Source organism: Nicotiana attenuata, chromosome 1 (genome assembly GCF_001879085.1).
Source record: "Nicotiana attenuata strain UT chromosome 1, NIATTr2, whole genome shotgun sequence".
NCBI classification, from domain to species: domain Eukaryota; kingdom Viridiplantae; phylum Streptophyta; class Magnoliopsida; order Solanales; family Solanaceae; genus Nicotiana; species Nicotiana attenuata.
In genome coordinates, this window is record NC_031989.1 from 73,400,286 (window position 1) to 73,424,618 (window position 24,333).

Sequence of the window (24,333 nt, forward strand, 5' to 3'; positions counted from 1 at the left end):
ATCGTCCAAGTAACTTTACTACGTTTACGTGAACCTACAACTTTAGAAACCCCCTCCCCCCCCCCCCCCAAAAAAAAAAATAGACAGAGCTTTTGCTAAGATTTGCAACAAGTCCAGATGCCTTAGAATTTTTTTGAAACTGATCAAAAAGTAATTTGACAGAAAGAACATCCCCTCTACAGAACAAGAGTAGATCATTAGCAAAACCTAGCTGGATAAGGTTCATATTAGCACACTTTGGGTGAAAATTGAAGTTTGGTTGTGTTCCTGATTGCTTGGGCATCCTACTAAGATATTCCATTACTAGAACAAACAAAAAAGGGGATATGGGATCACCTTGTCTTAATCCTTTCCTAGCCTCAAAAGGTTTTGATGATTTCCCATTAATAACAATAGAATAAGACATTGTCTGCACACAGGTCATAATCCAACCAACAAAAATAGCAAGAAAGTTCAAGCTAATCAAAACTTGTTCTAGGAATATCCACTCAACTGAGTCATAGGCTTTTTGTATATCAATTTTAAGCATTCACCTTGGAGAAATCCTTTTCCTCCCCTAACCCTTAACTAACTCATGGCTTAACAGAATGTTATCGGTTATCACCCTCCCTTGGACAAATGAGCAATCTTCTATCCACGAGACCATCCATAACCTTCAGAAGTCGCTTAGTAAGTATATTTTTATATCAATTTATAAAGCATTGTACAACAAGACCATCCATATCAATTTTAAGCATTACAAACTAAATTTAAATGTACTTTATTCAAGTTATAGACAGATGGAGATTCCAACCTCTCTTTTGTGATGTGCTTCCCAATTTGATTCTGAAAAAACAACAATCGAAATTGGAAGATAGAATTCCATCTCAACACTGTCACTAGTTTGCCGCTTTATGAGTGTTTACCTCGAAAATACGAGTAAGAATTAAATTTAATTTGTGATTTTAAAAATATGTGATTTAGTTCAATACCAACTAATAATCAAGAAGTATAAAGTATAGATGAAAGAAATGAATGAATCAAACCAGTGTTACCAAACAGTATCGGCCTCGAGCTTAGTAACCTTGAGATGAACCAAGAACATCAAAGTAAGAACAGTAAAGAGAAAAGACGAGTCTGATGAACAATGAACAAGAAAAATAAGATAGTATATTCTTTGCCAATGATTAGATCATGTTTACAAAATGATTGGGGTCCCCTTTATATAATAGGGGAACCCTAAATAAGGTAGATTTCCATTTACAATAAGGAATCTTATTGGGACAGTTGTCTAACCGCCTGATATGGAATCGTATAATTCTATTCCTGGATTTGCGCCATGATTTTGGGGACGTGGCAGGAATCTCGCTCATTCTGTTAGAGATCCATAACGACATTATTTCGAGGTCGAGCATACTCGGCTTCGGTATTCATCATATTTTGATCCCGATCGTATTTCGATCCTCGGGCATTGCATCCTATCTTTGAGCTCGAGTCTGGTCCATCGGGTCCGAAGTTCCTTTTGCTTGAACTCGATCTTAAGACGACCCCTCGAGCCTATAGATCGAAGGCATATGATTTTGATCGTATACAGATAATCCCCGCGTTTCTTAGAGTAGGTCAATAAGAAACGATTTGATCTTCGATGCTCCGACACCTTGATCCTGATGTCAATCTCGTAATGTCAGCGACTGAAGTGACTCAAAGGTCGCTTTCGTGCAGTTCTCAAAGTCATTAATTGGGGGCGGCTGATGGTCGGCTATTTGGCTTCCTTAATACGCTTAAGCGACTTCTATAAATAGGCCAACTTCACAATTTTGCGAACTTTACTTCTCAAATCGTTCTTAAAATCTCATTAGCTCCTTCAACTTCTCTGAGTTCACCCTTCTCTCAATTTGTTCTTACTTCATCATCACCATTTTCTCTTCTCTTGAATTTCCAAACCATAATGGCTAAAACATCTAAATCTGTTCCCCAAAAAGAAAAAGCCTCTTCATCATCGCGGCCGGCCAGAAGTAAAACGGTGGTGCCACCTCGTATCGAGGAGTGTATTCCCCCGCCATGTGAAACAACATCCGATTTCAAAATCGAAAAACCTGCATCGATACTAGGCCGATGTGAGCCAATGTCCCGATACATCTGTTTGATAACCGAAGATGAGCTCAAGCAGGTGAAAAAGGACTGCAACTAGGGGAACAAAGATGTAGTGATCCCTTCCCCTGAAGAGGACATCACTACTCATAAAGCAGGGTACTTAAGTGTGTATACCTACCCATTCACGTTGGGCCCTACCGATCTAGCTCTGGGTCCCATTGATCCACTTATTCTTGATTTTTGCCAACAATACCGAGTGATGCTTGGCCAGATCTCCCCTTCATTCTGGCGAATCGTCAATCTGATCAGATACTTCTCGAGCCAGATCGAGGGGATGCCTTTTACCCTCGACCATCTGATCAGGCTGTACAACCCTCGCCTTTACCGAGGTGGCCTGATAAAGCTGCAACACCGATCCTTGAAATCTCTCTTCTCCAGCATCGATGAAGACAAAGATCGAGGATGGATGAGCCGTTTTGTCCGAATCAGGACCTCTGACCTGATTCCTGCTAAGAGGATGCCATTCCCCGAGGAATGGAATATGAAACGTAAGTACATGCTTATCGATAGTGACTTTATACCCTGCTTTCCCTTCTCTTTCTCGACCTCATCTTTTTCTCGGTCTAACCCCTTTTAACTGTAGCTTGGTTCCCTGGTGTGGTCCCAGACTTCGAAGGTTGGGTCCGGAAACTGGCCTCTACTTCTTCGTACGCGGAGCTCAACTGGCGTGACCTGGCCAAAGGTCGATGGGAGGCTAAAAACCATGGTGAGTTCTCTTGTTTGCTTATTTGTGTTTCTCAGAGAAATACTTACTTTGTCTTTATGCAGGACTTGGAGACGCCGTTGCTATGCGGCCGCCCCCGCCCGGTGAAGAAGGGATCCCAAAGCCTTCCAAAGAAAAGAAAAGAAAGAGGGGGTCGCCTGTAAATTCCCCGAAGCCAAAGAAAAGCAAGGCTCGAAAACCTAAGGCCAATACTGTGGCCCTATTTCCAAAAACGGCCCAACGCCTTCGGGACGAGGAGGAAGAGGGGGAAGATGACGACTGCCTGTTGGTAGTTCAAAAAAGAGGAAGCACTAACGCTTCGAAGTCTACTGATGGTGGCTGATGCGGTTCATTCTAGGACTGAAGAAATCTCCGAGGGGAGTTTGAGCAAAGTCCCTGAGCCATCGGGCAGCAAAAGAACACCTCGTCTTGGAGGTCATTTGGAGGGTGAGACCGAGGGGCTTGGTCCCGAGGCCCTTCAAAGAGAAGAGAATGCCCCGAGTGGATCACTTGGGGTAATTAACGTGGATGAATGGCCGCCTCGTCCTGAGTTCTCCGAGGGGCAATTCCGAGATGCTCGGAACATGCGAACTCCTGATATGGGGACGAGCCACGAAGGGCACGATATCTTTCGAGAGTGCCTTGCAGGGATCGAAGATGGTCCCGACCCAGATGCTTCTTTTATTTTTGATGAGGCCCAGCGGCTCTTCAAACAAGTAAGTTTCTGCCCTTAGGATCACGCTTACGTTTTATCCTTGTTGTTCTGAGTCTAACTTTTCCTTTTTGTGAAGGCTGTAACGCTCCATCGAGAAGTGTTTTCCAAGTCTCGAGCTGAGCTTTCTCGATGTGAGGTGAGCTCAAGAAGCTCTCGGAAGAGAGGGATGGCCTTAAGATCCTCTATGTCAAAAAGGAGGGGGATATCAGCGATCTTCGAGCCGAACTAGCGAAGGCTCGTCAAGAACAGACCGAGCTTGTCAAAAAGGTAACATAACTTTTGAAGTTTTGTTATGCATTTGTCCGATCGGTCGGCTAATACTTCAACTTTGCAGGCTCAACAAAAGGGCGAGCTGGTGGAGCAGCTCCGAGAGGAGCTCAAGATGAAAGAGGCCGAGACCCTAGGGTGGAGACAAGGCATGGACCGTCTCGCCTCGGAGAAAGATACTCTTCGGGAGCATCTGGCTTCAATTGAACGCCAGCTTCAGAGTGTAAAGGAGGAAATCCTGGCTCGAAGCCGTAGAATCGAGGAGCTCGAAGCTAAATCTGCTGCTGAGCTTGCCAAGGCCAAATCTGACGCTGAGGCATTTGTATCTTCGTACCGAGCTGACGCTGAAGCAGCTAACACCCGGGCAAAGGAGATCTCTGCTGCGGTCGAAGTTAAGCTATCATGTGCACTCGACCACACCAGGCGACAGTCCCGGAGAGAAACCCTCGAGGAGGTGCACACTCACGGCTTCGACCTCTCAGCCGACATTGAAAAAGCAAAGACTTTGGAAGAAGAGGTTGCCGCTTTGCTTTCTGAAGACGAGGATTCAGCTACTGGCTCCGAGAGCGGAGGAGACGAAGATGAAGTCCCCGAGGAGGAGGTTCCCAAAGACGCGGCTCCCGAAGATGCAGCTGCCGAAGATGTGGCCCCGGAGTAGATTTAGGTTTCTTTATTTTGTTTTAGTATTTTTGTGCAAGGACCGCTCGTGGGTATTGTAAAATATCTCTTGTAAGCACCTCTTATGAATATCAAAGGATCTCTTTGCTTCATCTTCGATAATTTCGTCTCGTCTTCATTTGATGTAATAACTTTAATGATCAGTCCGAGTATTTGCATGAACTCAGAATATAATAGACCCTTAGGTTTTTTATTGATCAATGGGCGATCTTTATAATAGAATACCTCTTAAGGTGTTTGTTAATCCTCGAGCTAAGCTTAAGTTGATTTGATGCGAGCTCGGGATGGTGGGACTCTTGAGTCTGGGTTGAGTGAGAGCAATGTCTCGAACCCTATATGTTTTGGCCCTTAGGCTCTTTTATATCGGCCCTTAGGCTCTTTTATATCGGCCCTTATGCTCTTTTAGGTTGGCCCTTAGGCTCTTTTAAGTTGGGCCAATTCGGCCTCTAAAATGGCTATAATGTTTTCCTCTTTTCGGCTAAAAGACTTAGTGAAAATTTATCTATGCCTTAGCATGTGTTTTTTGTACCCGTTGGGTTTTTCGAAGGTTCGACGGATCGGAACCTTATTAGTAATTTGTTTGTGTAAACATAATTGAATACCTCTTGAGGTTTTTCTTGAAGGCTGATGTTATCGAAGCCTTTAAGTTATTCGAGGGCTGATTTATCGAAGCCCTTTATCTTTTTCTTTTGCCGAGGGTAGCCTGATTTAACCGGATTTTTCAAAGTGTTTAAAGGCCTTTCATTTATGGCGGAAGTCGGACGTCTCCGAGCCGCATTATTTTGGCCGTAGCCTTTTTATATGACCGTATTCTTTTTATATGACCGTAGTCTTTAATATGGTCGTAGCCTTCGGGTATGTCTCTTGGACTTGTTTCCCGATAACCTTTCGAACTTGTTCGAAAGGTTAGTCCCCGAGTATGATGGCCTTGGCCTTTATATCTAGGGGATGCCTCTTTAAGGTCTTATGAGTTTGAGTTTTTGATGACTCGGATGTGTTGACTGTCGTTGACAGTCCCTAAGTATTCGGGGTGTATTTGCGTTCTAGCCCTTGGGCCGTTTCTCGTAGAATTGTAAGTGTAGAGCTCGTATAATAGTAGACTTCTTTGGGACACAAAGTGTTTTGATATATAAGGAATGCTTCTTTGAGTAATTGTACATGCGTACATGTTTTGCCGTCGGGGCTCGGCTATTCTATATGGACACGGTTCATCTGACCGTTTGGCCATTACAAAGTTCTCCTATCGAGGCCCTCTTAGGAGTGAAGTATTTTCCTCAAAAATATGACTTCCGAGGGTGATGCCCCCGGTATTCAAGGTTGATTGAAAAGAAGCCTTAGATACTGTTGAGTTCTCCTAGCATATAGTTTTTGCCTCGTTAAAAACCTCGGCGGTAAAACCTATTTGGGACAAAATCCGATCTAAGGGAAAAAGAGTGCAATGCATGCTTAAAACCTAAGGCCTTCGTGTAAAAAGGTGTCTTCGATAGTTTCGATCGAACACCTGCAATGCGTTAGTTTCAAATTCAAATGGAGGAAAAGAGAAAGTCATACCTTAGCAATAGTATCACTTGAGTAGTGATACGTTCCAATTGTTTGGCAGTTGTTCGCCTTCCATTGTGCTAAGTTTGTAAGATCCTTTACCGACAATTTTGAGGACTCGATACGGTCCTTCCCAATTCAGGCCTAGTTTCCCTTCATTCGGGTCTCGAGTATTGAGGGTGACTTCTCGTAGAACTAAGTCCCCGATTCCAAAGTGTCGAAGATTGGTCCTTCTATTGTAGTATCTCTCGATTCTTTGTTTCTGTGTTGTCATCCGAACAAGTGTTGCCTCTCGTTTTTCATCTAATAGCTCGAGGATAGTATTCATAGCCTCGTGGTTTGATTCCTCTGATGCATGTCGAAACTTGGCGCTGGGTTCTCCGATCTCGACAGGGATAAGGGCCTCAGAGCCATATACTAAAGAAAACAGAGTAGCCCCCGTGCTAGACTTCGATGTTGTTCGATACACCCAAAGGACCTCGGGTAGAACTTCTTCCCTTTGCATCGTCCAACCTTTTCCTTAGGTTTTGAATGATAGTTTGTTTGTGGACTCGGCCTGTCTATTTCCAGTTGGGTGGTACGGTGTTGACAAGAACCTCTTTATTTTATGTGCTTCGAGGAATTTCGGTCACCTTGCTGCCGACGAATTGCTTTCCATTGTCCCAAACAATCTCGGCAGGCATCCCGAACCGACATATGAAGTGGTCCCAAATGAAGTCAATAACTTCCTTTTCTCTGACCTTCTCGAAGGCCTGTCCTTCCACCCTTTAGAAAAATAATCAGTCATAAACAAAATAAATTTGGGTTTGCTGGGTCCGTTGGTAGAGGGCCGACTATGTCCATTCCCCATTTCATGGAAGGCCACGGGGATAGGACCGAGTGGAGTTGTTCCCCGGGCTGATGGATCATTGGTGCAAACCGCTGGCACTTATCACATTTTTTGACAAACTCCTTAGTATTTTTCTCCATGCTGGCTCAGTAATACCCCACTTTGATAATTTTGCGAATTAAAGACTCGGCGCCGGAGTGATTCCCACAAGTACCTTCGTAGATTTCTCGTAGAACGTATTCGGTGTCCCCCAGCCCTAAGCATACCGCTAATGGTCCATCGAACGTTCTCCTGTACAATGTTCCATCTTCATCTAATGCGAACCTAGCAGCCTTGGTTCGTAGGGCCCTCGATTCTTTGTGGTCCGATTGGAGTTTTCCATTTTTCAAATAATCGATGTACTTATTCCTCCAATCCCAAGTTAGGCTTGTAGAATTTATCTCGGCATGACCCCCTTCAACCACAAACCTCGATAATTGGACGACAGTCCCCGTGACGATATCATCTTCTTCAACTGAGGATCCCAAGTTAGCAAGTGCATCGGCCTCACTATTTTGTTCTCGAGGCACGTGATCCAAAGTCCACTCCTTGAAGCGGTGCAGAGTTACCTGTAGCTTATCCAAGTACCATTGCATCCTGTCCTCTCGAACCTCAAAACTCTTATTTACTTGGTTTACCACCAACAGTGAATCGCACTTGGCTTCAATGACTTCTGCTCCCAAGCTCTTAGCTAGCTCGAGACCTGCAATCATGGCCTCATACTCGGCCTCATTATTAGTCAACCTAGATGTTTTGATAGATTGTCTAATGGTGCCACCTGTAGGTGGCTTTAAGACAATGCCAAGCCCGGACCCTTTCATATTCGAGGCACCGTCCGTGAAAAGGGTCCATATCCCCGATGATGTACCCGATCTTAGCATGAGTTCTTTCTCCACTTCGGGTACGAGGGTCGGCGTAAAATCGGCCATGAAGTCATCTAGGATTTGCGACTTGATGGCCGTTCGGGGTTGATACTCGATATCGTACCCGCTAAGTTCGACGGCCCATTTGGCCAACCGGCCCGATAGCTCGGGCTTATGAAAAACATTTTGAAGGGGGTAAGTTGTTAATACGCATATGGGATGACATTGAAATATGGTTTTAGCTTTCTAGATGCGCTTATCAATGCAAGTGCTAATTTTTCTAAGTGAGAGTATCTAGTTTCAGCATCTCCTAGAGTTCGGCTTACATAATAAACAGGAAATTGCGTACCTTGCTTTTCTCGAACTAGTACCCCACTTACCGCTATCTCGGATACTGCCAAGTATAGGTAAAGTTTTTCATCTACCTTCGGGGTGTGAAGCAAACGCGGGCTCGATAAGTATCGCTTTAATTCTTCCAAGGCTTGTTGACATTCCGGGGTCTACGTGAAATCATTCTCCTTTTTAAGCAAGGAAAAGAACCGGTGACTTCGATCTGATGACCTCGAAATGAATCGACCCAAAGCAGCTATTCGTCCAATCAGCCTTTGCATGGCCTTCACACTATCCACGACTGTGATATCCTCGATGGCCTTGATCTTGTCGGGATTAATTTCGATACCCCGATTCGAGACCATGAAACCGAGGAACTTACCCGAGCCGACTTTGAAGGCACATTTCTCCGGGTTAAGCTTCATGTTGTACTTTCTCAAAATTTTGAATGTTTCCTGCAAATGAGTTAAATGGTCCTCTGCGCGTAGGGGCTTAACCAACATATCGTCAATGTAAACTTCCATTGCTTTACCTATCTGTTCTTCGAACATTTTGTTAACTAGGTGTTGGTATGTAGCTCCTGCATTTTTTACCCGAAGGGCATTACGTTGTAACAATAAGTTCCAAATTTAGTGATAAACGAAGTCTTTTCCTGGTCATCCGGGTTCATCTGAATTTGATTGTACCCGGAGTAGGCGTCGAGAAAAGTTAGAATCTCGTGGCCGGTCGTGGCATCAATCATACGATCGATGTTGGGCAGTGGGAAAGAATCTTTTGGACATGCTTTATTTAAATCCTTGTAATCTATGCACATTCTAAGTTTATTTCCCTTTTTAGGAACTACAACTACGTTGGCTAACCATTCGGGGTATTTTACCTCCCGAATAGACCCTATTTTAAGGATTTGGTTACCTCGTCCTTTATGAATGCATGTTTCACCTCGGACTGGGGCCTCCTTTTTTTTTACCGGTTTGAACCTGGGGTCAAGGCTTAACCAATGTGTTGTTATTTCCGGTGGAATCTCTGTCATATCTAAGTGGGACCAAGCAAAGCAATCCATATTATCAATAAGAAATTGAATGAGTTTTTTCCTAAGTTCGGGTGTTAATCCCGTTCCCTAGTATACCTTTCTCTTGGGCATGTATTCGATCAGTATGACCTGATCCAGTTCCTCGACAGTTGATTTGGTTGCATCGGACTCTTCGGGAACGACGAAGGTTTGAGGAGTAAGGAAATCCTCTTCTTCATCTTCGATTACCTGTTGATTCGATTCCGTCGAGGCTGGGGGCGGTGATTGATATTTAGCCGCCTGCTTACCTTTGATGCTCGATTTCTCCGAGGTCGAAGGCTCTGGTATCGGCGTCACTTCATCGACTGCAAACATTTCTTTTGCAGCATGTTGCTCTCCATAGACCGTTTCCACGCCATCCTCCGTTAGGAACTTCATCACCCAATGAAGAGTTGAAGGTACCGCCCTCATGTTGTGTATCCATGGTCTCCCGAGGAGTGCATTATACCTCATGTCGCCTTCGATGACATGAAATTTTGTATCTTGTATGGTCCCGGCTATGTTGACTAGCAGGATTATCTCCCATTTTGTTGTTTCGCTTGCCATGTTAAATCCATGTAGGACCCGGGATGCAGGTACAATCTGATCCTGTAGGCCGAGCTGTTATACGATCCTCGATCTGATTATGTTCGCTGAGCTACCTGGATCCACTAGAACACGTTTAACTTGAATTTTATTTAAAAGGATAGAAATTACTGGGGCGTCATTGTGCGGCTGAGATATGCCTTCCGCTTCCTCATCATAGAATGATAAAGCGTCCTCGGGCACATAGCTCCAAGTCCGTTTTTCTTTGGTGATCGATACCTTGGTGCGTTTGAACACAGGTCCTTGCGGGACATCGACACCGCCAACGATCATGTGATTACATGTTGTGGTTCTTCCTGCTCATTTTTTCTTGCATCTCTCTCCCTGAAGTGGCTTTTAGCTCGATAACTGAGGAATTCTCGAAGGTGGCCCTCGTTGAACAACCGAGATACCTCCTCCTTTAGTTGCCTGCAATCTTCGGTCCTATGGCCATGCCATGATACTTACACATCAAGTTTGGATTCCTCTGAGAAGGATCGGTCTGTATAGGTCTGGGCCATCTGGTATCTTTGATTCTTCCAATAGCCGACACAATCCCTGATGCGTCTACACTGAAATTATACTCTGACAATCGAGGTGCCTCTGCGGGGTCGGTGTGCTTATCGGACCCGCTCTTACTCATGAGCCCCCGAGAGCTTTGACCTCGATCGTTTCTCCGATCATTTTGAGGAGAGTTACAACCCGAACCGTTGTTTCTCCGATCGATATATTGCTGATACCGTCCCTTGTTCGATCTTGATTCCCTGTCTGTATCCTCGGGGGTTTGGTTGCCAATCTATTAGGATGAACTGAACCCGAGGGGGCTCCCAACTGGTCGTCCTCAACCCTGATCTTCGATTGGTAACACTTATGTACGTCGACCACGTCACAACTGGGTACTCGATCAAATTCTGCTTTAATTGTCGAGACGCGATCGAACTTCTCTTGTTCAAACCCTGCATAAAAGCTTGTACTGCCCAGTCATCCGAGATCGGTGGCAATTCCATTCTCTCCATCTGAAACCTAGACACGAACTCCCTCAACATCTCGTCGGTCCTTTGTTTTATCTTGAAGACGTATGACTTCCTCGTCGCCACCTTTATAGCCCCGGCGTGTGCTTTCACGAAGGCGTCTGCTAACATAGCAAACGAATCAATAGAGTTAGGAGGCAAGTTATGATACCAAATCATGGCTCATTTCGACAATGTTTCCCCAAACTTTTTTAACAATGCTGATTCGATCTCATCGTCATTCAAGTCATTTCCTTTGATCCCGCAAGTGTATAAAGTAATATGCTCGTTAGGGTCGATTGTCCCGTCATACTTGGGTATATCGGGCATGCGAAATTTCTTAGGAATGGGCATCGGAGCCGCGCTCTGAGGGAAGGGTTTTTGTATGAACTTTTTAGCATCTAAATCCTTCAAGACTGGAGGTGCCCCCGGTATCTGGTCAATACGGGAGTTATAAGTTTCCACCTTTTTGTCGTTGTCTTCAATCTTGTTTTCCCCGGACTCGATCCTCTTGGTGAGCTCTTCAAGCATTCTCATAATGGTGGGATCAGTCCCCGAGCCATTTTCATTCGACCTCTCTGGCGCCGGTTCAACACGTCGAGTGTTTTTTGGTTCAACTATGCTTGGAGTTTTATTCTGACTCTGAAGTTGAGCGATAGCGATCTGCTGAGCTTGCAGCATCTCGTATATCACTTGGAGGCTGACTCCCCCATCTCCTATACCTGGTGTTCCTTGGCCCCCAGATCGGGCTTCCCTGCATACACTTCCTCCGGGGTTTGCACCTAAATCTGCAATTAAAGCAATGTGCGAACTAACGTCAACTGGTTCCACATTTGGCACTTCCCCAGGGTTTATCGGTGGTACACCGACCCCTACATTGTTGTTTTCCCCATGAAATCCAAGACCTTCATTGTCATGAACAGGTGCATTTTGCAAGTTTGACATGTTTAATCCTGAGAATCAGAAAATCTTGACAGGAAAAAGTGTAAAAATAACGTGTGTAATGAGAATTAGTAATGAAATAATCACTATTATCTTTAGCTCCACGGTGGGCGCCAAACTGTTTACCTCGAAAATACGAGTAACAATTAAATTTGATTTGTGATTTTAAAGATATGTGATTTAGTTCAATACCAATTAATAATCAAAAAGTATAAAGTATAGATGAAAGAAATGAATGAATCAAACCAGTGTTACCAAACAGTATCGGCCTCGAGCCTAGTGACCTCAAGATGAACCAAGAACATTAAAGTAAGAACAGTAAAGAGAAAAGACGAGTCTGATGAACAATGAACCAGAAAAATAAGATAGTATATTCTTTGCCAATGATTAGATCATGTTTACAAAATGATTGGGGTCCCCTTTATATAATAGGGGAACCCTTAATAAGGTAGATTTTCATTTACAATAAGGAATCTTATTGGGACAGTTGTCTAACCGCCTGATATGGAATCGTACAATTCTATTCCGAGATTTACGCCATGATTTTGGGGACGTGGCAGGAGTCTCGCTCATTCTGTTAGAGATCCATAACGGCATTATTTCGGGGTCGAGCATACTCGTCTTCGGTATTCATCGTACTTCGATCCTCGGGCATTGCATCCTATCTTCGAGCTTGAGTCTGGTCCATCGGGCCCAAAGCTCCTTTTTCCTGAACTCGGTCTTAAGACAACCCCTCGAGCCTATAGATCGAAGGCATATGATTTTGACCGTATACAATGAGTAGAAGACTAGAAGGGAGACATCCATCATACATAAGCCCAACTCCACCAGCTGCGAGCTCTTCAAGTTAATCAAGCAAACACAAGCCCAACTCCACCGGCTGCGAGCTCTTCAAGTTAATCAAGCAAAGACTTGTGGATAAGTCAAATTCAGGATTTGAAATTTTTGGGTTCAGATTCGCAATTCTATCTCATTCCATATATATTTGTGGGTTCAAAATTTATTATATGTATATATAATAATTTTTTGGGTAAAATATAAGGTAGGAATAAAAGTTATGAACCCATAGCTTCTACACTAAATACGTCCATCAATCCATTATTACAACTACTATCTTGAGAATGTAGTTTTCTTTACTAAGAAAGCAGGGACAATCATAGTCTAAAGGATTTAAATTTCTAGGTTTCGCCAGCTCTACTATAACTAATCTAACCCTAGAATATGACGAGTTATTTTAGCTGGTTGGTTGGTTCGTCCTTGCTTGTCGGTATGATGCTATCTCTTTACATGTATGAATTTTCAACCCAATTCATTTATTATGTTAATTCATACATGGAGTAGTATTTATTATCCAAGCAATTGTAGTAGTACACGGTAATGAATAAATGTAAGCGCTAAACAGCAAGCATAATTGTATCGAGAATTTAGGTTGCCCTCTTCTTCTCAAAAGTTCGTTTGTAGAAGCTTTGCCTAGTCTAACTCTACCACATTCTTCTTGTTTTATGTCTTTAATAAATTCGGTCAATTTTTAGCGGCTTATTTAAATTAAAAAAAGTTGACTATAGGTTTAGTTAAGTCGTTTAATTTCAATTTTCAAAAGACAGTTTGTGCACTAAAAAAGCTTTTGGCATAAATATGTAGTGATTCCTTCCGTTTGTTATGATCTTTTACCCACTGTAGAATTGATATTTTGCTGCCTCATGTATGCTATTTGACACTTCCATGTGAGAACAAGAAGCTCATGTTTCTATCAGACAACACAATTCCACGTTCTCTTCAATTGCGTGAAAGGACTATTTCCTAACCCCCGAATGTGATGTGTTTGGTCTTACAATATTGCATTATCTAAACTCAAAATGAAAATGATTGGCAACAGAATGGTTGTATAAAATTATAATTATTTTCCTCCCCTTTTTTCCCTTTTCTTCTTAAGCATTTCATCCTAAATGGAATGTCTACTTTCTCCCTTCTTTTTGGTCGCATTCGTAAATCTCTCTGGTATTATCTTGCAGTTGTTACTGCTTGTTGTTATTGCTTTCTTCAAATTCTTTTTGGCTCTTCTTTCTTGAGCCAGGGGTCTACCTTCTCAGGATACGGGTAAGGTTTGCATAAATACTACCCTTTCCAGACCCCACTTGTGAACCAGACCCTACTTGTGAAACTCCATTGAGTATTTTTGTTGTTGTTGTTGTTGTTGTTGTTGTTGTATGAGTTTGTAGATCAATATAGGCTTGTGTGGCCATCTTATCCAATACTCAACAACAGTCATGCATTTTCCACTGAGTTGTCTATTATCTCTTGTCTGAAATTAAAATGGATATGATGGTAAATGCAGAGGCGGATTCAGAATTTAAAATGATTTTGCCTCTTGCTCTTTGCGAATCGCAATACTTATATATAATTACAAAAATATGGGACAAAAAATGAATCACTTAGTGATATGTACATTTGACAGTAACTATACTCGAGGAACTAAAAAACTCCAGTCATAACTTTGGCTGCTATATGATGCCTATGTACAAAAATAAATCATTTAAGGACAATTTCACAGGTCATATCATGATATGGAGTTATCTTAGCAATAAATTGATGACCCAAAATCCAGCTCTAAGTCTGCATGATTTTCAGGTCAATTATTTTTCAACTATTGAGATTGATAGAATTGGGATTTGGCCCCATTCATTCATATGACTTCAAGATTAGTCTTCCTCTCTTTGTCGGTGGTTTGTACACAGTTTTAATTCTAAGGTATAAATTTCTCCAAATTAATTAATTCGTACCCTATATTTTCAAATTCCCGGATCTCTTCAATAATTTTATCATATTATTTTAGTAAGAAAAAAAGATAGAGTGAGGATTCCTTCAAACATGCAAACTGGAAAACAGTGAATCTTTGACAGTTAGCAAAATCAGTCTCAAAGGTGAAAATAGAACAATTAAGGATAATGTAATAGTTTAATCCGCTTGCACGTGACCCAATGTGCCACATAGACCCTTTTTTTTTTTTTTTTGGTGTGTGTGTGTTTAACAGGCCAAAACATGTCAAAAAATAATACTCCTAAGTCCTAATAACAAATGGACAGATCAAACCCTAGTAGTATTTCGTTGCTTTTCATTTCCTCCGGTCCAATTTAATTGATTTTTTGAATGTATTCCCACATATTAATAAATTTACTTTTTAATATTAATTAACAATAAAATTAACCATATAAACTTTAACTTGTTCATTGGAAATACAACAAATACTTCTAGCTTCTTTACTCCAAAGACAACTTTGAAAAAAAGAAGTTAATTCCTTCTAGATATCTGAAAAAATCAAATATTGTGGACCACAAAAAAAAGGGTCAAAAAATCAATTAAAGTGGACCGGAGGGAGTACTTTTTCTTCTTTTGAAACTACTTATAGAAAAACAAATATAAATTATTCCAAGGTTTTCACTTTTAACTAAGGATAGTTTCAGTTAATCTGCCTCTGATATTAGACAATACTATTAAAGAAACTTATGAGCCTCCGCGAAAATTTAAAGCATAAAAACAGTTTTAATAGTTCTTAAATAAAAATAAAGGATAATAAACAACAAAGTGACACAGTGAAGTACAATGAGAATATCAAGATTTAAAATTTGGCTCTAGTTTTTTTTTAAAAATAATTAGTTAGGCATTGGAGATAATTTAACATTAAGAGAGAGGATGCTAATTGATTATTACTATATGAAAAACACTACGTGCACAGGATAGATATCCTTTAGTCATTTTTAATATCGAATTCTGAGACAATTAGTTTAGAACAAGAATAAAATATCAGATTAGTTTCTTGTACACTGCCTAATATTTTGTCAGAAAGAATAAACTAACACTTTAAGAAAGAAAAGAAAAATGAAAAAAGGACAAAAAGTTCTAGCTTATGCTCACCAGTCACCAATAACAGATCCAAACTTTATAAAGCCAACATACTCCTATAAATTTGCTTCTGGGTCCTGTCTGCTATAAATTACTGACCCCCTCACGTGCCATCTTCTTTACTACTGCACTACGTACATTTTTATTTTTATTTTTGGTAAGTTAATTCTGTACTACCTACATGGACAACAATACTTGCTTTTGAAAAAAGCCGCAAAAAAGTTTTAAATTTTCTCTACTGGATAGTTGAATACTCATAGTAAAATGAGATTTAAATTTTCGGATTTATTTACTTATTTTTGAAGGGCATTAAAACGTTCATTTTCAGAATTATGGTGGGAAATAAAAATCCTCTTCTACTCAATATCTCTATGGGATACAAACAGAGTTAACAAAAGCTCTTGTTTATTAACCGTGAATAATAATGAAAGTTCCTTTTTTTCCCACAAAAACTCAATATCTATCATTATCTTTCATCTCAAATATCTCCCTTCTATTAACGAATTTTCATCGTGAAAAGAGTATTTGATTTTATTAATATGGTGTAAAGCCATGTAAGGATAAGTTTGGACTTTTCAAATTGTTCAGAAGCATTTAGATTTTTTAATTATTTAGGGGCATGCTTCAAACTAGGGGCGATAAATGGGCAGGTCGGATTGAATTTGGGCGGGTCAAGATGTGTTAGATCAATAATTGGGTCATTGTCCAACACAATCCAAAGTGTACTTGGGGTAAGATGGGTTGGGTCAAGATGGGCTAAACAATGGATCATAGCCCAACCCGCCCAACTTGGCCCATGTTTTAAAAATTTGAACTTATTTTAGAAATGAAAACAAAATAAATAACAGTTCCGTAAAATGATAAAAACTTATTTACTCTCGTTGTTTTATCAAACTAATGAATAGTTGAATACAAACCAACCGTCTCTTCAGATACGCATTTATCACTTAATCATATTTAAGTAATATATTTTCACTTTAATTTATATAGGGAAAGTTAAATTAAGGTATAAACAAGAAATTGCATGCAACTATTTACCCTCTTAAGACTGACTGAGTCACATTTCATCAGCAATAAAAGGGTTTTAATCTGACGTGCATTTAGGCCAACCAACTTCTTGGATGGACAAAAAAGAGAGGGAAAAAGTACATTGAATTAATATCTGAAGGAAGAAATAAAAATAAATAAATTGAGGAGAAAAGAAGAGTAATATGGCAATCCATTTATATATATACTTATATATATAACATCTCATTCTCCCACTTCCATGTACTAGAAGAGAAGCACACTCTTGTATATACACACATACAAGCATATACGTATAGAGAGAGAGAAAAGGAGAATCATAGTGCTGCATTTCTAGAGCGAGAGAGAGGCGAAATGGGTCTTACCGGAGTAACATTCTTGGTCACTCTGATGATGCTGACCGCCGTCACTATTCCGGCAAATGGTTGTTCGCCGGCAGACCAAGCAGCATTAATGGACTTCAAAGCAGCTCTTAACGAGCCTTATTTGGGCATTTTCAACACATGGACGGGCACCAACTGTTGTCAGGGTTGGAACGGTGTTGGCTGTGACCCGAATACTCAACGGGTCGCCGACATTGTTCTTCGGGGCGAATCGGAAGACCCGATTTACGAGAAAGCCGGCCGGTCTGGTTACATGACAGGTTCACTCTCCCCTTCCCTCTGCAAACTCGACGGCCTTACTACCCTCATCGTCGCCGACTGGAAAGATATCTCCGGCGAAATTCCGGCTTGTCTCACTTCGTTAAAAAATCTCCGTATCGTTGATCTCATCGGAAACAAAATCACCGGCCAAATCCCGGCGAACATCGCTCAGCTGAGTAAACTCGCTGTCCTTAACCTCGCCGATAACCAAATCTCCGGTTCAATCCCTGGCTCGATCGTCAATCTCGGAAAATTAATGCACCTTGACCTCAGCAACAATCAGCTCTCCGGCGAAATTCCGGCCGATATCGGGAAACTCAGCATGATGAGCCGAGCACTATTCAACAAGAACAAACTCACCGGTTCAATCCCGAACTCAATCTCCAAACTCTACCGGTTAGCCGATCTCGATTTAGCAATGAACCAAATTACCGGTTCAATCCCAGCTCAGCTCGGTTCAATGCCTGTTCTCTCAACCCTAAACCTAGACTCCAACCAACTCTCCGGTTCAATTCCCAATAATCTACTCAGTAGCCCCGGTTTAAACATCCTCAACTTAAGTAGAAACTCATTAGAAGGATTACTACCCGATGTTTTTGGTTCAAAAACATATTTTACACATCTCGATTTATCGTACAATAATCTTAGGGGTTCAATTCCTAAATCGTTAGCTTCAGCTAAGTACATTGGTCATTTGGATTTGAGCTACAACCATCTTTGCGGCCCGATTCCAAACGGGTCTCCGTTCGATCATCTAGAAGCTTCATCTTTCTCTAACAACGATTGTTTGTGTGGGTCGCCATTACGTACTTGTTAATTTGTTTTTTGAGGGTTTATGGTTTGTAATTAATCGAATTATCGGTTGATTACATATAATTGTATTTCTCCATATTGTAATGGTAACATCATTCTCTTAGTGTGCTTAGCTTAATTACTGAAAGTGTAAACTCATAAATTATTGCTAAGCAACGGTTATGAGCTCGAATCATGCATGTACGTGAAAATGTGTAAAAGTTTCCACGAAAAATATCAAAGAAAATTGTATGCTTTTATTAGTATTTGTAAATCTCCCGAACTTTTGTTTCCTCAATAATTTGCTATTCATTCGTACCCTGCGTGATTCTTTTCTAGTATTATTTAAAGTGAGCATTCGAGTTCTTTTTTATTACTATAAAAGATTTCTTCATTTTCCTCTTTTAGCCAAATAGTTGCGCACAATTGAGGAAAATTTTATTTTGTGTCTCATACAATTGACACTAGTTGTATGAGGCATTTTTTTTGTCACACAATTTTGTGGACCCAGATTTTCGTGGACCCAAAAGTGTAAGATAGGGGTCCACAAATTTGTGAGATAAAAAAGAGTCTCACACAACTAATGTAAGTTGTGTGAGACACAAAATAAAACTTCTCCACAATTGATGCAAGAAAGTTGGAAATTAATCTCAAACAACGATATGACATTATCAGTGACTTGCAAAATTTTGCACTTTATAGAGATAACCTTCTTTTCAGACAATTAAACTCAAAAAGTTAAAGCCCCGTTTGGTCATAGATTTTGCCAATTTTTTTCCAAGAAAATTTTGGCAAAATAAGTTTGTAATTATAGATTATATACATGTTTTGGCAGATTTTGAAAATAAAATTTCCAAATCTCAAAACTAGCTCTAGACATGTTTTTGGCCAAAAATATTACTGTTGAATTTTTTAACAATTTAAAAAATTACCCCAAACTTTTGTATTTTATCCCCCACCTATTATGACCAAACTATTCCATCGGCTAATTACTATAATTTTCTTTTGGACTGATGGTTCTCTTAATGTTATTGTAATTTGATGAATTATAGTGGCTAGTAATTGTGTTATTAGCCGTTGAAATTAAAATATCTTCATTATAAAAATGATAATTTTGTGCAAACTTATTTATGTTCAGGACTATGGTTTGTGATAATGATAATGAATGGCATCGATGAAGGTTCGGCATATACATGATTAGCAAGTTTGTTTGTTTGATATTGTTGGATATTTTTGATAGTTTTTAGAACTTATGGGTATAAGTCACATTTCATATTTTTGCACAACAAAAAAAAAAAAAGTGAAATATATTTTGAAAAATTATGTCCAAAACAGATTTTCATTTTTAAACCAAACTTCACCAAATCAAATTTTTTAAAATAAATTTGGGAATCTATGGCCAAACGCTAGCTAAGTTTCTTTGAACTTTTTTATTTTGGGAAGAGTAAGACCCAAGCTATTTGGACACTGTTGGTCTGTGAACATTATGATTTGATGGCATATCATCAGGTAAATTATTATGGACAAGAAAGAAAGAGAAAAAGACAAGATGAATAAACTGAAATTTGAAGGGAAATGTTAGTTAGGTCATATGAATTATGATTTAAATGATATCATTACTTAGTAGGAAAATGCATTAAGTGCTTGCTCAATGCCGTCGGCAGGGATCTGGTTGGTAGCCCTCATATATTTGGCCGAGGCGGACGTAGCCTTTTGGCTATAGATTCACCGGCAAAATTTTTGATATATATAACCTATTAAAGATTTAATAAAATGTTACATTTCAAATCATAAATTTAGTTGTACAATAAGTTCAGTGCACAGCTAAATCCATTAAGTTTAAATTCGAAATTCACCTCTTATATTTAGTTGGAAAAAAATTAAAATTATAGTTAACGTTTTACACTGATTTTAACAAGCCATTTAGTTTATCTTTTATGTCGCTAAATTAGAATTACTATAAGCAATTATATGTTGTTAAAAGTCCTTTTAACTTGGAAGTAAAAAGTTTTATACACGTCACTACATTAAACCCTTTATAGAAAATAAAACCAAAAGAGCGGCGGGTAGGACGAATTGATGGGAGTGAATCCAGCTTAAAGGTGGTATATAATAAAGAAAGGTAGTTCTAAACAAAATCACAATCGTAGTATATAGCTCTAATTAGATCATAATAAGATTCCATTTCAGTTTTTCAAATTTAACAGTTTGCATGAATTATTTGGGATGTAAACGTTATAAGGGGGAAAAAATTTACTTTTGACAACACTTTCGACATCGGGTTGCGCTGTTTGTGACATATGATTATATGTGGAGATTTGACCATAATGTTTACTGATAATCTTGAATAAGTAGTTCTTTTTTGTGTTTAAATTATGATAATACTGAAAGATTATTTCGTACAGAAAAATGAAGCCATGGTTAAGAGACAAAACATGCATTTTCGGGATAACTTTCTCACTGAAATTCAGTAAAGTAAGCAAACAATTACGCGTCAATCACAAGCAAGTTAAGATGACTATATATGAATGTCGGCCCATTTTTGCTCCATGTAATGCTTCTCAGTCCCAATGTTAAAATAAAAACAAAAACATTGACAGTGAAAGAATTAGGGGCATCACATGCAAGAGAGGACCAATGTGCCAAGCAATTAAGAAAATGAGAGATGAGTACAATAAATTTGGGAGAGGAAAAGCAGAGGGGAAGAGGTCAAGTTGTTGCTGAGCAAATGCATGTGACTTGCCTAGAATATCAAACTATGCAATATTTTAGGGGTCCACTCACTAAATACCCCCACTTAAATTCCATGGCTCACAATAGCCAATACAAAGTTAGTACTACCATTACTAAAAAACACATTTATCCAAACAGAATATTTTGTAATCAGCACAACTTAAAATCAGCTGCCTCAATGCATAAACAGCTGCTTAGTTGCACCTAGGGGTGACAATTTGAGCCCAAATCCATGCGATCCGTCAAGAGATTAATGGGTGGCTACAAATATTTTAGGTCATGAGTTTATTAGGACTGAGCTCAAGTTAACTTATTATTTTTTATAACTCATTCTGACTCATTAAGTAGCCCACATACAACCCATGAAGTTCACCCAAAACAAAGGTCTCAACCCAACTTATCTAGAAATCTACTTCGTTGCCCCAATTTTACTATTTTTTTTTATATTTTTAATTTTCTGTTTTTTTTCGTTTTTCTGCACACCCCCCCTCCCACCTCCCCCCCCCCCCCGCAAAACCCCCCTAAAAAAAAAAATTTTCCTTTTTTTGTATCTTCAATTTCTATTTTTTCTACACCACCCACCTTCCTCCCCACCCCCCACCCCCACTAGCAAAATATTTTTCAAACTTACACATTTTAAATACTAGTTTGTTATTTAAGAAAATATATATTCTGATTCTTAAAATACTAATAGTATTTATTTATCTTTTATACATATGTGTATAAAAGGTAAAAGGCTTTGTTCATGCTAGATGAGCATGATTTTAAAACATGGGTCAAGTTGGGCAGGTTGGGCTATGACTCATTGTTTAGCCCATCTTGACCCAGCCCATCTTAGCCCAAGTACACTTCGAGTTGGGTTGGGCAATGACCCATTTATTGACGAGATTTTTTCTTTCCTATACCATATATGAAACCTTATTACCAAAAATGTTCATAGTTTCTAATTTACCCGCCCTGTCCATATTTTTTCTACAGTTATTATACCAATCATTAAATACTAATTAATAGTAGCTGAATCTTCCTAATTTGTCGAGCTAAAATTGAGGAACAGAATATTCTAAAAAAAATAGGGCGTAAATCAGATCAAATCATATTCTTCCAGATATTCCTATTTAGGCGCGCTACACTTACGGAAGTAAATATTCTTCCAGATATTTTCCACCGTTGATAGCCATTAAAAAGCTTGAAAGCTTTGAATTCAAATTTGGGTTTTCGAAAATCATTATTTGTTAGATTGGGTGTTGTTGAAAATAATCTTTATATCTCAATTTTGAGGGGTTTTGGTGAAGATTAGACTTGGTTTTGACAGAAATTCAGATTGAAACTCGAAGAAGAAGAAGAAGAAGAAGAAGAAGAAGAAGAAGATGAAGAAGAAGAAGACATATTGCAGAAATTATAGATAAATTGTAGATAAATCATAGATAAATTGTAGATTATTTGTAGACTGTTTGTAGATGCTTTATTTTCTGTTTTCACAAATAAAAAACGGCTAAAACTTCTACAAATCTTCTGAAAAATGGTAATTATGTCAAAAATCACAATTATGCTACAATTGGATGGGGATTGGGATATAAAAATTCAATGTACCCAGTTTGTAGATATTTTGTAGATAAATTGTAGATTATTTGTATTCTAATTGTAGGTGCTTTGTTTTCTGTTTTCACAAATCAAAAACGACTAAAACTTCTACGAATCTTCTGAAAATAATGCAATTATGTCGAAAATGCCAATTATGCTACAATTGAAATGGGAATTGGGATATTAAAATTCAATGTATCCAGTTTGTAGATATTTTGTAGATAAATTGTAGATTATTTGTATTCTGATTGTAGATGCATTGTTTTCTGTATCCAAAACGACTAAAACTTCTACAAAATCTTCTGCAAAAAACAGTCTACAATTTATCTACAATTTATCTACAATTTCTGCAATATGTCTTCTTCTTCTTCTTCGAGTTTCAATATGAATTTCAGTCAAAACCAAGTCTAATCTTCACCAAAACCCTCAAAATTGAGATATAAACTCCAAAACATATTCCCAATTATTTTCAACAACACCCAATCAAAACAAATAATGATTTTTGAAAACCCAAATTTGAATTCAAAGCTTCAAAGCTTTTTAATGGCTGTCAATGGTGGAATTGCTGCTCTCTTGTCTCTTTGAAGGTTTGTTCTTCTTCATTGAGAAAATTTGAAGCTGAAGGTAAATGTGTGTATGAATTTTGAAGATTTGACTTCAATTTTGATGAACTTTGTTGTTCTTCATTGATGAACTTCAACTGGAGTAAAATGGGGAACCAACTTTGTTGAAGGGTTTCTTCAATTTTCTGTGAATTTAGAGGGAGAATTTGGTTTCAGAAGATGGAAATGGTAAAAAGAACGTGGGTATGGGTAAAACGTGGGTGGGACTGAGGGGTTAGGAGAGAGAAACGTGCAGATTCCTTTAATTAAGGAGTAAAAAATGTACAATTAATTATACCCTTAATTAATTATGGTATAGAATTGGTAATTTGGTATACTAAGTGTAATTAAGTCAAACCTTAAACATTGAGGGTAATAAGGTTTCCTATGTGGCATAGGAATGTAAAAATCTCTTTATCGACCTAACCCATCTTGACCTACCCAAATTCAGCCAAACCCGCCCATTTGTCACCCTTAGTTGCACCTACTTTCTATCCGGTGCAACACATAAATGCAAAGCCTGAAAAGATTTGTCACAGTTATGGAACATTTAAGACACACTAGAATAATAAATTCGCTGCTCACGAACTTTTTATCACTTTCTTTCAGCAACATTAGTTATGCAAATTCCAAAAGGAAAAAGTGAAAAATGAGAGAAAAGGAAAAGATATACAAACAGAGCAGTTTCTTTTGTGGTACTTGAAAGTTGAACTTTTATTTAGTCTCTTTTTTACATGATTTTCTGTCTTCCGAAAAGATAAAAACCATCACTCATTCAGAAAGGAAGAAATAATTTCACGCTTCGAAAGAGTGGTGGGGGCACCATTTATTCACCGCTTTAGATTCAACCAGAATTTCACGTGTTATTCATACCTACAACATACTCAATTGCAGGATCAACTGCCTATATAACTAGTGATCCTGACCAGTTTAACTTCTTCCCCTGACAGCGTAAAAGTCGTTTGTGTAATAAGTTAAATTATTAAATTGAAAAAATAAGACAAATAACATTATAACAAGTTAAATTGCACGAATCGTGGGAAAAATTCAGTACACTGTCGAAATCCAATTTGCCATTTCGAAAGAGTACAACAACAACTGACTAGTATATTTCCCACGTGTGGGATCTGGGGAGGATAGTCTGTACGCAGACCTTACCGCTATCTAATGAAGGTACAGAGGTTGTTTTCAATAGATCATCGGCTCGGAAAGGATGAGAAGAAGGAGAAGAAGAAGGAGAAGGAGGGAAAAAGCAAGAAAAGGAAGAGAGAAGAAAAAGAGGGAGATGAAAGATAAGTAGTACCAAAATAACAACAGGGAATACAATACATGAGCGAACAAAACCACATAATGCAATAAAATTTAAGAATATGA

The 24,333-nt window shown here is 39.1% G+C and overlaps 1 protein-coding gene across 1 annotated transcript; it reads left to right on the forward strand.

The window, feature by feature from the left end:
* Nucleotides 16,833-18,309, forward strand: LOC109228757 (DNA-damage-repair/toleration protein DRT100-like). The gene has a single exon (XM_019393960.1). The coding sequence runs from the start codon at nt 16,962-16,964 to the stop codon at nt 18,066-18,068; it is 1,107 nt and encodes a 368-aa protein (XP_019249505.1). The 5' UTR covers nt 16,833-16,961; the 3' UTR covers nt 18,069-18,309.

Excerpts from the sequence above, each read along its gene's own strand:
- LOC109228757 (XM_019393960.1), top strand. The coding sequence starts at position 16,962 with ATGGGTCTTACCGGAGTAACATTCTTGGTCACTCTGATGATGCTGACC.